Source organism: Phacochoerus africanus, chromosome 15 (genome assembly GCF_016906955.1).
Source record: "Phacochoerus africanus isolate WHEZ1 chromosome 15, ROS_Pafr_v1, whole genome shotgun sequence".
Classification (NCBI taxonomy): domain Eukaryota; kingdom Metazoa; phylum Chordata; class Mammalia; order Artiodactyla; family Suidae; genus Phacochoerus; species Phacochoerus africanus.
The window spans coordinates 56260703-56276868 of NC_062558.1; the positions used below are offsets into that span (position 1 = coordinate 56260703).

General features: G+C 35.7%; 1 protein-coding gene across 14 annotated transcripts in view; it reads left to right on the forward strand.

Moving 5' to 3' along the window:
- Positions 1–16166, forward strand: part of LYST (lysosomal trafficking regulator) — a 200981-nt gene that overhangs the window by 84224 nt on the left and 100591 nt on the right. For all 14 annotated transcript variants that reach the window (XM_047761703.1, XM_047761702.1, XM_047761701.1 and 11 more), the window contains 7 exons: positions 103–247; positions 1204–1377; positions 3365–3525; positions 4516–4706; positions 7842–8087; positions 10367–10540; positions 11714–11863. In XM_047761703.1, the coding sequence (XP_047617659.1) occupies positions 103–247; positions 1204–1377; positions 3365–3525; positions 4516–4706; positions 7842–8087; positions 10367–10540; positions 11714–11863 (1241 nt within the window). The remainder of the gene's footprint in view (positions 1–102; positions 248–1203; positions 1378–3364; positions 3526–4515; positions 4707–7841; positions 8088–10366; positions 10541–11713; positions 11864–16166) is intronic.

The following is a 16166-nucleotide window of genomic DNA, read 5'->3' on the forward strand; positions in this document are numbered from 1 at the left end:
ACTGCAGTTGAACAACCATGCTTTGCATTCTTTTCGGATTCATTTTTCCACTCAGTTTTTATCAACTGCCTAACTGATCATTCTAACATCTTTTTCTCTTAGAGAACAGCAGACCAGAAGGTGCAGAGTACATAAATCCTGGTGAAAGACTCATTGAAGAAGGCTGTATTCATATGATTTCATTGGGATCCAAAGCATTGATGATCCAAGTGTGGGCTGATCCCCACAGCGGCACTTTTATCTTTCGGTAACAATTATCCTCAGCCCCCCATGAATAGGTCATGTATTTAAATAATTTATGTAATTTAATGTGAAATCTAATAAAGATCATTACAGCAAAATAGAAAATTCTTATTAAAAGATGATACATTTCAGCAGTTATTAATCTGTGTAGCAATATATTATTCTTTCTAGAAATCTGTAATTAAACTTAACTAGCTTATGGTAATTCTTAGTTGTATCTTAGACCAAATACTTACTGAAGTCTTATCCATGAAAGTATTCTATCAGATTGCAGTGGTCTTATGATGTTATTATCAGGCAGCTGTTTTTCATGCAAATTATATATTTAATAGCCATTATCTATTAAGCTTAGGTTCTCCTTGCAATCTTGTCACTTTTTCCTACCTCCTTTGTTAACTAATATAAATACAAGTTTTTTATTTGTATTGAGTGAGTGTAAATGGTATTAACTATTTTTATAAAACTTTAAATATGGTACTGAGGGATCTCTGCTCTGTAAATGTCATGAAGGTTACTATTTATATAAATTATATCTTAATGCTCTTAGCAATCTCCCAAAGTAGGTTAAACCAACAATACATCTGGCATTTAGACATTTACATGTGGTATATATTAATTTTTGTATGAACCAAATATTATACTGCAATGTCTAAAAAGCAATGACTATACAGGCAGTAGTAATTTTTTCTGCAAATCAGATTCTGAAAATTATTGCCCAAATTGTTAACCCCAGCAATTGAGACAAATCTGTTTTAGTTCATGAATTGAGGTAATAGTATAATACAGTAACTCAACAGATTATGTTGTAAAACAAAGACCTACTGACTTTTCAAGTTAGTTTAATAATAGAACTGATTTTTAATTTCACATAAATATCTAGAATTATAGTTGTTATACATGTTAAATACTGAGACCAGAGATTTCATGTTTTCAGCCTATACCTTTTCTCTTTTTGTGTAGTGTGTGCATGGATTCAAATGATGACATGAAAGCTGTTTTACTAGCACAGGTTGAATCACAGGAGAATATTTTCCTCCCAAGCAAGTGGCAACATTTAGTACTCACCTACTTACAGCAGCCCCAAGGGAAAAAGAATATCCATGGGAAAATCTCTATATGGGTCTCTGGACAGAGGTATGAAACGTTTCTAGTAAATAGTATTAGCCTTAGTTACAATTGCAAGTTTAATTATTCTGTTACAGCTTCTGAAACAGATTACAGAAAACTGTAAAATTTACTGTATATTGATTTAGGAATCTGTCAAAGTTAGATTTTTTTCTATTTATCTCTTTCATGTGGAATTAATTTCCCATGGAAGTAATTGTTGAAAATTAATATTTGGGTTTGGGGGAGTATGCAGAAATCTGAACGTTTAGATATTTATATGAAATGTAAATTATAACAAGGAACCAAACCTATAATTTAGTCCTTCAAGGCCACTTATTATAAAATGAATCCACAAAGAATTATTTATATTAAGTGGCTAATAAAACTAATACCTAAATTAATCAAAAGAAAGTAGTGACTAGAGTAAAATATAAGCCAGTGAGTGTATCAGGTGATAGATTAAGATAAGGTCCTAGAAGTACACCAGGTGGTAGTTTTGGCTGTAGTACTATATGACTTTTACAAACCAGAATCGTGAGATAATAAGAAACATTTTATGGAATATCTTATAAGATTTAGCCCCAAGAGAGCTATAAGTTACCTTGGTTTTGTAAGAGTGGGAAGCATTTTATTGAATGAAATAGCATGAAAGGGAATATAGAATTGGAAACATGGGGAAAGACCAAACCTGGCTAGAAGGAATAGTCTAAGTTGAATAAGGAGAAAGAAAAATGAATGGGCATGAACCTGCAGTAGGTTTTGTCTACCCTTAAAAACTGTATGAAGTCATAAAGCCACTAGGTGGCAGTACTGTTTCAGCACAGCCATTGAGTTGGTTCAAGAAAGATGCCTGTACAGTAGTAGAAGTTATCTCACTGTAATGTTGTATGTCAGTTATACCTCAATAAAAAAAAAAAAAAAAGTTGGTTCCCATCTTTCCTTTATTATAAAAATTCCTAGGGGTTCCTATTGTGGCTTAGCGGTAACAAACTTGACTAGTGTCCATGAGGATGTAGGTTAGATCCCTGGACTTGCTCGGTCAGCTAAGGATCTGGCATCGCTACGGCTGTGGCGTAGGCCAGCAGCTGCAGCTCCCATTCAACCCCTAGCCTGGGAACTTCCATATGCCACAGGTGCGGCCATAAAAAGCAAAAAAAAAAAAAAAAAAAAAAAAAAGTTAAATCTGTGTTAGATATGAAACAGAAAGCTTTAGGGGAAGCTTTTAAATAAATATACATACAACATATTAGAATTTTTCATTATTAGCTTATTCTAAATCCTTTGTCTTATTCACAAATGTTGTCTTTATAAATTACCTTCATTATCTTAATATGGAGTTTAAACCATTTCAAAAATGGGGATAGAGCTCTGTGGTTTCAGCTGGCTGATGAAGTTCTCCCATCACGTGTGTCTCTCCAGGAGAAAGCATTACTTTACCTTATCCTACTCTGCCTTTTGTAACAACTCCTGTAATCTTTATCCATGAAGAAAAGGAAAAGACCAATCAAAAGCTTTGTGATAACTTAGCATTGAAAAAAAAAAAAAAACCCCACAAAAGATGCACAAAAGCACTGGCATTTCAGTGCCTAGTCAGGGCAAAACCTGAAGAAGTGATCATTCTTTTTCTGCTTAGTTTTTGAAGCCTTCAGAGAGGACCTCAGATTTGAGATGGGGGCTTCGCGGTAAAACCAGGGGAGGTGGTAGATCGTATCTGTAAACCAGGAAGGTGAATATGCAGAAGCTAAGTGGCAAAGAGAACTTGCAGTGAATGTCCCAGGTCCTGATGTAGGATCAGCAGCCTTCTCTGTCCTGCTCCCCTCTGTCAGGGGCTTGTGGACAACCAGCATCCTGAACCAACCGACAACAGAATCAGTCCTCCTCTCTCTCCCCATCACCAGCTATCTTATTCTGACCCAAGAAATTTGTTCAAGAATTTCCCATCATTGAACATTTAGACCTTTAAAAATGCCTAGTCATCAATGAAATAATTGATTTCACTTTGTTTTTAACATAGGAAACCTGATGTTACTTTGGATTTTATGCTTCCAAGAAAAACAAGTTTGTCATCTGATAGCAATAAGACATTTTGCATGATTGGCCATTGTTTATCATCCCAAGAAGAGTTTTTACAATTGGCTGGAAGATGGGAACTGGGAAATTTACTCCTCTTCAATGGTATATTTTTTTCTCCCTTGAAGCCTTTCCAGATTTTTCTTTTAGTTAACAAGTATTAAACTAAGTTAATTATCCTGGATAAAATATTAATCCCTATTCTTTCACTTATGCTTAATAAGTACTGTATTTTCTAGATTCAAAGATGTACTTTTAAAATAACATTTTTGTAATCCAGGTGTTTTTTATAATCAATACATACATTTAATGTAGAGGTGCACATCCTACCCCACCCCCTCCCAAAAAGAGAAGCTTATGTTAAATCAACTCTATAATCCTGAAAAATGCATTATTGACAGGTAAACAGACTGGTTGTCTCTTCTATTTATAATTTTAGTATATTATGTAAAAATACCAAATTTCAGGGAAAGAAGAAATATATGCTTTATCACTAAATCTGGCACATAGTAACATTCAGACAGTGCTTATTGAATAGATGGATGGATGGAAGGAATAAAGGCACCAATCCATATGGCATTTTAAAAAGGATTTGCTGAGATATAGCTTCCATTTACAAAATGGGGGGAGGGGCAAAACAAATAAAAAAACCTGCTTTTAAGGAGTTCCCTGGTGGTCTAGTGGTTAGGATTTTGCCCTTCCACTGCTGTGGCCCAGATTCAATGCCTGGTCTAGAAACTGAAGTCCTACATCAAGCTGCTTCATGCAGTGGCCTAATAAATAAATACCATAAATAAATACCATATTTTAAGTTTAAGGAGCAAATAGAAATTTCATGACTTTATCAAGAGCTTTACACTTAAGTTTTATATATGTATCCACATTAATTCATCTTACATCTGTAGTTGCTATGGGTTATTTACTTATTACACCAATTTGGAAATTGAGGCTTTATCAATTTGTAAGATATAGTGAACAAATAAAAGAAAACACAACAACAACAAAAAAACCCTCTTGGTTTCTTGTTTTTTATGAGAAATTTTGGTTGGAGTGTTTTAAATAAGTAACTTTGTTTGTTTGTTTTTTGCTATCCAGGAGCTAAAATTGGTTCACAAGAGGCATTTTATTTATATGCTTGTGGACCCAACTATACATCCATAATGCCGTGTAAATATGGCAAGCCTATGAGTGACTATTCCAGATACATTAATAAAGAAATTTTGCAATGTGAACAAATCAGAGAACTTTTTATGACCAAAAAAGATGTGGACATTGGTCTTTTAATTGTAAGTTTTCATTTTATAAGTTTTAACTTTATACTAACTGTTAGATATGTTTATTGAATGTGTTACTAGCTGTATGTTAGATTTCTAAAGTTTCTCTTTGTTGTTTCTCAACATTTTTACTTAGAAATTGTGTTTTTAATTGAAATACTTTGACCTCAGAATTTGTCTTCAGGTTTCAAATTTTCATTTGCTTTTCCTTGGAACTTTATTTCTATATTATCAGTTTAGGTTACTAATCATTCAAGAAAAATGCTTATGATATAATGAAAATGTGATGTGCATTAGCCTACAAAATTACTCATTATGTTTCCTTTCCATATTTATAAATAAATAGTAATTTTTATTATATTAATTTAATTGCACATGTTAAGATTTTAGAATAGTCTTGGAGTTCCTGTCATGGCACGGTGGAAACGAATCCAACTAGGAACCATGAGGTTGTGGGTTTGATCCCTGGCCTCACTCAGTGGGTTAAGGATCCGGCGTTGCCGTGAGCTGTGGTGTAGGTCGTAGATGCGGCTTGGGTCTGGCATTGCTGTGGCTGTGGCATAGGCCAGCAGCTATAGCTCTGATTAGACCCTAGCCTGGGAATCTCCGTTCGCTGCGGGTGCGGCCTTAAAAAGACCAAAAAACATAATATTTAGTTTTTAATTTCAGAAACTAGGAATTTTGCTTTCAAATTATTGCTAACTCTGCTTATATGGGACTCTAGGATTGTATTTTGTTATCGTAATATACAGTTTAAGAGCTTGTGATGGATATTTTTCATTATAGCAATTAGGAAATTGACCCTTTATGGTCTTAGAAGATCTACTAGAAGCTGGTAGATCTAGCCATGAAACTGTTCCTCCTTCTCTTGCTTTCTTATGAGAGGTACAATTATAGATCAGAGATGCTTTTTACTTGAAGGAGACCACTACTTAAGGATATATTTTGTTGTTTTTGTTGTTAATGAGGTGCATATTTCCCAATGAAAATAAATTATATTTTAAAGCTGTAACATTTGTCTAAAGTAAAGGAGAAGTTCTAGTTCAGATACTTTGTAAGTCTTAAGTGATGTTGAATATATATGTGGGGTAAAATAGAGAGTAGATATCTGTGGAATTTAACGATCTGATAACTCGGCACACAGTCTTTTTCTCCCTGAGGAGTATTTTAAAATGAAGGGTTGGTGGCATTTGGGCCATCTACTAGTATTGAGTGGGGCCAGGGGTTCTAAATGTTCTATAGTACATGGGTGGTGTTATAGAACAAAGAGTTATTCCACCCCAGATGTCCCACCATTGACAGAACATGCTTTAGCGAAATGATTCTCAAACCTGTGTGTGCATCAGAATCACCCAGAGGATGTGTTAAAAACATCAGTTGCTGGGCCAGAATTTCAGATTCAGTAGACCTGAAGTGTGGCTCAGGTTAACAAATTCCTAGGTGGTGCCGATGCTTCTGGTTGGGGACCACACATTGAATATCTCTGCTTTAGGAAGACTGAGGAGCTCATGCAACAAGTGTTCAAATAACTTGTTCAAATAACTTAACTCTCAAGTTTTTGGTTAATCCATTTCTTTTCATAAGAAAATATGTATTCTTAATCCTTTTGTTTTGCCTGACTTATTTGCCTAACTTATTGTGTTCAAATAACAAGTGTTCAAATAACTTGTTCAAATAACTTAACTCTCAAGTTTTTGGTTAATCCATTTCTTTTCATAAGAAAATATGTATTCTTAATCCTTTTGTTTTGCCTGAAAAGGATATAGGGTAGAAGTTATGAAATTCAACAGAAATTATCACAGATGAAGATTATACAGGTTTTATTGAAAACTCTTTTCAGAAAGCAGATTTTTTCCTGACCTCATAATTTGGGGGTTATGAGGCGTAAGTAAACAGTCAGAGATGGTGAGGCCTTAGTGTCAGGAAGGACTTGTTTCAGATAATCGGGCATTTTAGCAAGTTTCTAATGAAAACCACTACAGGTTTACAATTTTCTTTTACCCAGGATAATCATATACAATAGACTGTGTAGTCAGTTTAGTCGGCAGTCATATATGCTAGCTGCTGCCTGATGAAACTATGCTTAAATCACCATGGGTTGAAAATGACCTAAGCCCATGCCCCCATCGGCTTCTGTGAGAAGACTCTGAATGTACAATACATGGTTTCCCTAAGCATGAGCCCTGCAGCTGCCTCAACTGAGAGCACCTCAAAGTGCATTTTGCATTTAAAATTTACCATATATATGTGTGTGTGTGTATATATATATATATACACACACACATATATATATATATATATATATATTTTTTTTTTTTTTTTTTTTGGTCTGTCTTTTTGACTTTTCTAGGGCCGCTCTGGTGGCGGCATATGGAGGTTCCCAGGCTGGGGTCTAATCGGAGCTGTAGCCACTGGCCTACACCAGAGCCATAGCAATGCAGGATCTGAGCCGCTTCTGCCACCTACACCACAGCTCACGACAACACCAGATCCTTAACCCACTGAGCAAGGGCAGGGATCGAACCCGCAACCTCATGGTTCCTAGTCGGATTTGTTAACCACTGAGCCATGACGGGAACTCCAAAATTACCATAATTTTTAAAGTAGTTAATAGGCTATTTGACAGAGAGCCAGAATCTGATCAAAACTATCCTATGCATGGGAGAAATATTGAAAGTTCCATTCACTTTTAATTAGGTATGCTCATGGATTGGAATTTTATTCTAGTAGAAAGAACAATCTAGTTAGAGTTGTGTTTGAATGAGTAGCCAGACTGTGAGCGAATTCAAGACCAAAATATATTTGAAAACATTGACCCAGAGTTCCCATCTCATAGGGTTGTAAAGATTGGTTAATATTTAGAAATGCATAGAACAGTACCTTGGTGTACAATGAATGTGGTATGATTAGTTTTTATTAGTAATAGTTGGTATAATTTCATGTTTATACTAAAAAGGTCAAAGCTGGAATTTTTCTCAGCCTTTATGTGGTTTACACAAATTGATCACTGCTAAATGAAGCTGATCTTTTTCTCCGTGGGGAGCCATCTTGCTTCTCATGTCTTTTCATTTTGAAATCTTCATTTGCTAGTTGACAACTTACTTTTAAACTTTGTTTAGTTACTGAAGGAAAATATTTGTGTTTCAGGAAAGTCTTTCGGTTGTGTATACAACTTACTGTCCTGCTCAGTATACCATCTATGAGCCAGTCATTAGACTTAAAGGTCAGATGAAAACCCAGCTCTCTCAAAGACCCTTCAGCTCAAAAGAAGCTCACAGCATCTTATTAGAACCCCAACATCTGAAAGCTCTCCGGCCCACTGACTGTAAAACCATCCAAGGCATTCTGCACGAGATTGGTGGAACTGGTATATTTGTTTTTCTCTTTGCTAGGGTAAGAATCACTGATTATAGTTCTACCTAAAGAAAAACTCCTTTATTATTGATAAATTTCAGAGTTTCTTTTTGATTACAAATAAAGCTGTATATCACCTATATTAAACTTTAAAGATTAAAAAAGCCCATATTGGGAGTTCCCATCATGGCTCAGTGGTAATGGACCTGACTAGTATGTATGAGGATGCAGATTTGATCCCGGGCCTCGCTCCGTGGGTTAAGGATCCGGCGTTGCCCTGAGCTGTGGTATAGGTCTCAGACGCGGCTTATATGCTGTGTAGCTGTGGTATAGGTCAGCAGCTGCAGCTCCGATTAGAGCGCTAGCCTGGGAACTTCCATATGCTGCAGGTGCAGCCCTAAAAAGACAAAAATTAAAAAAAAAAAAATTTTTAACCTGTCTAGAATATCATCAAGCTTTCTACAACAGATAATTTTTAATTGAAATTTCTTTTTAATTTATAAAGATTTTAGAAGTTTTCTATTATCCAAAAATGTGATTAGAACAATTAAATGTTAAATGTGAAAGATTTATTTAAAATTGGCAATGAGAAAAAAAAAGTATACCATAGTAAAAATATAGAAGAAATGTATTTTATAAAATAAGATTTGTGAAACTTGTTTTTCCCTTGAGACTTCTGGATGCATGGGGGTAAAAAAAGATCAACAAATAAGTACAAAAATAATTTATTTGGGTTTGAATTTTTTTTTTTTTTAAGAAAAGGAGCAATACAAAAAATTTAACTCATGCCATAGGTACTCTTTTTAGGGAAACGTGTTTAATTATCTGTTCTATTTAGTCATCTGAGGGTAGGGACAGTGCCTTTGCTGATGTAGATTAGGTAGTCAGTAGTATATGCTGACTGGTTCAGAAATTGCAAAATCCAAATGGAGTACAAATGGTCTCACTTCCGTACAAATCATCTCTACTTCCTTATGGTCGATATCCTTGTTTAATTAAAGCAGCCCTGGTCTTCTTTCATTCTCAAGATTTTATCCGTAAGTGTAGCTTCTACAACATTATTATACTGCTCCCCCAACCAGCTTTCTTTCTTTAATGGGGCCACCTTTGATTAATTTCACAATGAGACATACCAGTATTTGTTGTTATTGTTAGTACTGTTCTTATAAATATTTGGTTGGCATTTGACCCACCATACTCTAAGCTTTCTTTTCCTCCTCTTCTTTTTTTTCAAACTTTTTTTTTGTATCTCATGTCTCGTTGACTAGATTTTACCCTAGTGTTTTAAAAATTAAAAGCTTTTCATTTAACTTTTGATCAGCATTTTGTGATCTACTTTCATAGCCTTGTATAATTTCAAAATGTATAGCCATAGTTTTTTTTATTTCATCAAGTTATTGAATATAATTTTGTTATGATTCATGTTAACACAATGATTAGATCCTAGGGAAACTGGTTAATATTTTTATCTTGCATACATCTAGGATCTTGCCAGTAAGACTTTTAAAAGTGTATTTTTACACTTAAAACTTAGAAACTTTCTTCCGTATCCTTCCTCTCCTGCAAAAATAAAATTCATTCTCCTTAAAATCCTTCCACATATAGACTGCCTTTTGGGCCGAGTCTCCACCATCCAGCCAGATAGGTGACCTGCAGCCTCCCAGATGCTCCATGAACTTGCACCTCTCTCCTGATTGTGTCCCACCCCCAGCTTCCTTAGGGTTGTGCTCTCTCCAGGCCATCTTCTCTACGAAGGCTCCCCTGCCCCAAGCAGAGTGGAGTGTGCTCTCTTGCATTCATATTGCGTCACTCTTTGCCTTTTATCATGATGGTAAGGTGTGTGTTTCTTACATGTAGTGGTTGCCAGAAGGCATAGGGGGATCAAGTACAAGGCATAGTCTATAGTTTTTGTACATAGATTCTTATCTTTTGACCAGACAACAGGCCCCACAGGAGGAAAGTAGCGTTCCTGTTACTTCCCTTACTAACACATCACACAACACAGAGCCCATCTTTTGACTGACTAATCATTGAAAATTGGAGGAATTTTGCTGATATGGCTGATCACTAATGCTACTGATTTCTAAGGTTATCAGGATTATTTTAGTCAGTTTATAGAATAAGAGACAAAAGAACATGAAATTCTGTTTTTTTAAAGTTTTATTTCCAGTTCTTAAATAATTACAGCCAGTGTCAACAATAAAAAAAAAAAAACTTTCAAATGAAACTGATGGCTTGATATTATTTAATGGTATATTATCATAGGTTAAATTATTAATCTCAACAAATTACAAAAATTGTATCTACTCTTTTTTTAGGTTGTGGAACTCAGTAGCTGTGAAGAAACTCAAGCATTAGCACTGAGAGTTATACTCTCATTAATTAAATACAACCAACAGAGAATACATGAATTAGAAAATTGTAATGGACTTTCCATGATTCATCAGGTGTTGATCAAACAAAAATGTATTGTTGGCTTTCACATTTTGAAGGTATGTTCTCATAAAATTTATTCTCCAAGTTTCATATGCAGTGATACTTGTCTCTTCACTAAAGTCTTCCAATAATAATTTTGTGTTTCAGTTATTCCTAAAAAAAAAAATGAAGGAAACTCAGTAGTATATATTTAACCAAATACAGATGATTTAGTTCTGTGGGGTTTTTTTCATTGTTTAAATAATTACATTTTAATTTCCTTTAAAACATTTTAGGAAGGTAAAAGAAAAAATTAAACTTTTTTTTTTTGTCTTTTTAGGGCTGCACCTTTGACATATGGAAGCTCCCAGGGTGGGGATCAAATCGGAGCTGGAGCTGCTGGCCTACACCACAGCCACAGCCATGTGGGATCCAAGCTGCATCTGTGACCTACACCACAGCTCAAGTCAACACCAGATCCTTAACCCACTGAGCAGAGCCAGGGATCAAACCTGTGTCCTCATGGATACTAGTCGGGTTCATTACTGCTGAGCCACAGCAGGAACTCCCTAAACTTACAGATTTTTAGATCTTGATGATCCAGCATCAAGTCTGGCCCCTCATTCTGTAGATTGATGGAATTGAGCCCCACTCTGTTGCTGGCTTCAGTTCCCACAGTTATGCAAGATAACTCAGTTCTCTAGACACCTAGTGCAGTGCCATTCCCATTAGGCAATGCTGTTATGGAGTTTGTTTCTTAGAGCCCCTATTAACATTTATTATGATCCAGCTGTTGTATATTTCAGTACCTTTCTAATGAAAAGCATTTGTTCACATTGTGAAAGTATTTCTCTCTGAGGGAGCTGGCACTAAGGCAAAAAACATGCCTCTTCCCATGACCCTGGACCCCAACTCTAAAACTATGCCAAACATTTGTGGCATGAATACTTTTTGGAAAAGGTTTTAAAACCCAACAGATTCATTAAATTTAAAAAATAAAAATATCATGTAGTTTGTTTTGCTCCATATTTGAAACTGAATAATCATATATGAATATTTGAAATTTGAGGGTCTTCTAATTACTTGAGTTATTTTGCAAAACAAAGATACTTTGTGAAATGTTGAGTTGTTCACTAGTTTTCCTTTGAATTTAATGTCCTAACTTGAAAGCTTGATATTGCTGTTGAATTTTTGGATTAATTGATTATTTATGCTGCTTTAATTCTTGTATTAATGCTGTTTTTCCATAGACCCTTCTTGAAGGTTGCTGTGGTGAAGATATTATTCACATCAATGAGAATGGAGAATTTAAGTTGGATGTGGAGTCTAATGCTATAATCCAGGATGTTAAACTGCTGGAGGAGCTATTGCTGGACTGGAAGATATGGAATAAAGCAGAGGCATGTACTTTTTTTTATGGTAAACTCTTGTCGTGAATTTACCCTCCTAATGATTTTTGAGTGTACAGTATACACTTTGTTGTACAGCAGATCTCTAGAACTTTTTCATCTTTCTTGACTGAAACTCTACCTGTTGAACAACTCCCCATTTCCCCTACCCCCAGCAACCAACATTCTACTTTCCTTTTCTGACTTTGATTACATTAGCTACTTAATACAAATGGAATCATTCAGTGTTTGTCTTTTTGTGATTGGCTTATTTGACTTAGCATTATATCTTCAAGGTTCATCCCCCTTGTAGCATGCAACAAGATTTCTTTTTTTTTTTAAGACAGAATAATACCCCACTGTATACGTATTCTATATTTTCTTTATCTGTTAACCTGCTGATGCATTTACTTAGGTTGCTTCCACATCTTGGCTATTGTGAATTATGCTGCAATGAACATGTGTAGAGGTCTCTTTGAGATCCTATTTTCACTCATTTTAGATATATACCCAGAAATGGTATTTCTGAATCATATAGTAGTTCTACTTAAAATCTTTCTATGGAGTTCCTGTCATGGCGCAGCAGAAACGAATCTGGCTAGGAACCTTGAGGTTGTAGGTTTGTTCCCTGACCTCACTCAGTGGGTTAAGGATCTGGCATTGCTGTGAGCTGTGGTGTAGGTTACAGATGTGGCTCAGATCTGGCATTGCTGTGGCTCTGGTGTGGGACGGCAGCAACCGCTCCGATTAAACCCCTAGCCTGGGAACTTCCATATGCCGAGGGTGCGGCCCTCAAAAGACAAAAGACAAAAAAAAGTAATAATAATAATAATAAAATAAAAGAAAATAAAATTTTCTAGGAATCCCCATACTATTTTCCATAAGATTAGTGCCATTTTACAGTCACACTAACAAAGTGGCAGGAGTTCTAGTTCCTTTACATTCTTGCCAACAAGTGTTATTTTTTAACCGTAGCTATCCTATAGGGTATGAGGTAATAGCTTGTTGTGCTTTTGCTTTGCATTTCCCTGATGATTAGTGGTGATGAGCATCTTTTCATATACTTATTGGCCCTTTATATAACTTCATTGGAGAGATGTCTATTCAAGTTCTTTGACTGTTTTTTAATTAGGTTATTTGATTTTTTGTTAATGAGTTATAGGCATTCTTTATATATTCTGCATCCCTTTATTAACCTCTTATCTGATATATGGTTTGCAAATATTTTCTCCAGGTCTGTAAGTTGCATTTTCACTCTGTTGATTATTTCCTTTGCTGCACAGAAAGGCATATACTATTTTTATTTATTTATTTATTTATTTATTTTGCTTTTTTAGAGCTGCATCCACAGCATATGGAAGTTCCCATGCTAGGGGCTGAATGGGACCTATACCTGCTGGCCTATGCCACAGCCACAGCAACATGGGATCCAAGCCACGTCTGTGACCTACACCACAGCTCATGGCAACATGAGATCCTTAACCCATTGAGCGAGGCCAGGGATCAAACCCATGTCCTCATGGATACTAGTTGGGTTTGTTACCTCTGAGCCACAAGGGGAACTCCAAGAGGCATATACTTTTAAGTATTCATCTAATCATTCTTTGGAGAACAGAACAATTTTAATACTTCAATGTAATGTTAATTGTAAATGGAAATCTGGAGATTAATTTCTCTGTAGCATTTTGAATAGCTATGGATAATGCTGATCTGGAGGATCAGAATCAGACCTTGGGCTGCTAGAAACAGAGCAATACTCAGGCTCGAGAACATGGGGCTTGTTTGAATCAACTGGTGACTTGCATTTACCATAAATTCTGAAAGGGGATCCCAATAGGAGTCTAGAGAGTCAAGTTGGAGAGAGGGAAAGAGACACCCTTCAGAGAAGGCGAGACTGTTGCCCAGAGCTCACAGAGCTGTATCGCTCTGCAGGGCAGGGCTACAAAGTCTTGGCTTCATCATTGGCATAAGCTGAGGAGCATGGTGCGATTTTAGGTCTAGTCAGGGCATCTCAACAGCTGGATGGATGGGGTGGTCTTCACAGGGACCCAGCCAGGGCATGGATAGAGGGCTGTTTCCTTCCCGCCGTAGTTTTAAACATACTCTTCATGGTTTGGCTCATAGAGCTTCCTTAGTAGTAGAGTAGACTGCAGATTGTCTAGAGTTATTTAGAGTATAACAATATTATGATCAAACATAATTAAAGACAAATTCAAAGTTTATACCTTTAGAATTTAAAAAAAAATTTTATTTCCAAATTTGGCAATAGTCCCACCCCACATTTACTCATTATCAATAATGAGTAGTGAGGCTGAAGGAAACTTTTCTATCATAAATAAAAATAAATTTTGACAAAACATGCTAGAGGAAAGAATTATTTTTCCATTTTTCCTACAGAAAATTATATTACAAAATTATTATTATCCAAAGAATCAGTCGAAGAATATGCTACCCCAAAACACAGGGGAAAAGTATTATAAAGCTGTGTCAGGCAGTTAACTGTTAATTTTTCTGGATTTTACAGTATTTGTCAGTTTTCAAAACTTTCTATTTTGTTGTGATTTCTTTTCTCATTCTGAATAAATACTCATTTTCAGAATTAAAAAAATATCCATATGTGGAGTTCCCATTGTGGCTTAGTGGGTTAAGAACCCGATGTATTCTCTGTGAAGAGGTGGGTTCAATCTCTGGCCTCCCTCAGTGAGTTAAGTATCCAGTGTTGCCACAAGCTGTGGCTCGGATCTGGTGTTCCTGTGGCTGCGACATAGCCTTCAGCTGCAGCTCCAATTCAACTCCTAGCCCAGGAACTTCCATATGCTGCAGGGGCAGCCATAAGAAGAACAAAAATCCATGTATATGTATGTATAAAAATATGCATAATGTTGCAGGGAAAAAAAGCAAATGAATGTAGTGATAGTAAATGTAAACAAATTGGATCAAAGGCAGTATAAATATAAACATGTAATTTATAAAGAGTTCAATTGTGGGTTGGAAGATCAAGTCTTTACTGAAAGTTGGACAACTATATTTAAAAGAAAATGCTAATTTGAGGTTTGGGTTTTGCTGAATTCAAAAGTGATATATGCATATACTTTTGTGGAATTGAAATAAGGCTTTCTTTCCTATTTTTTTTTAACTGAGTTGTTTCGTTTGTTTTGTTTTTCGTTGTTTGTTTGCTTTGGCGCTATTCTATTATGGTGCTAATTTTTCAGGCCCGAACCAAGTTTTTATACTTGGGCTGCTTTCTCTTCCAATTTTCATACACCTTTTTCTTTTAGAGCATCTTGGCCTTGTCTTCTGAGGAGAGAGGCCTTGATTAGAATAGTATGATTGGGAGTTCCCATCGTGGCTCAGTGGTTAACAAATCCGACTAGGAACCATGAGGTTGCGGGTTCAATCCCTGGCCTTGCTCAGTGGGTTGAGGGATCTGGTGTTGCCATGAGCTGTGGTGTAGGTCGCAGACTCGGCTCCTATCTGGCGTTGCTGTGGCCTTGGCGTAGGCCGGCAGCTGTAGTTCCGGTTTGACCCCTAGCCTGGGAACCTCCATATGGTGCGGGAGCAGACCTAGAAAAGGCAAAAAGACAAAAAAAAAAAAAAAAAGAATGGCATGATTAAGTCCGTCAGTTCCTTGGCCTTTTCATTATTCATTTCCATCAGATAATGGCAGGAAAAATGCAAGACTTGCAAACCAAGCCAGTTAATCTTGCTTTTTGTTAACAGCTTCATGGGAAGGTTATTTGGGATAATAAAATGAGGTGAAGACTATCTTTCAGTGGTAGTTAAGATTCCTTTTTCTCTATCGCTGTGAATAATTTAAGATTGATTCAATATGGGAGAAGCATTTTAAAGCACCTTAAAAGGATTCTACCTGCTGTTTGAAAGTGCACATTTAGTAATTGTGCAGAGAACTCTTATTGTTTGGACTTAAAAGTAAATTAATCCACAAGTGCAGAATTTCTATCTTGTCAGTAACTTTTTTCAGTTTAGTACAGTTTGTTCTAAAATTACTTGATTAAATGCTGCATATACAAATTAGCATTGAAGTCTATGCATTTTAAATAATGTTCTTTGGAAATAAATTATTTGTAAACAATTAATATTGATGATGTGTTTCTCTATAGTAAATAAATCCCCCAAGATAATTCCGCTTTTGAAAATACCATATATCATTTAATGCCCCCAAAAAGTTAATGCACCTAATAAGGTATTGCATTCAACATAAGTATTTAGAAATGACCTATTTTCAAAAGAGAAAAAAAAAATTGGGTCTGAGAATAAATTTTAAGATTTACTTTTTCAGACAAATTTCATCCTT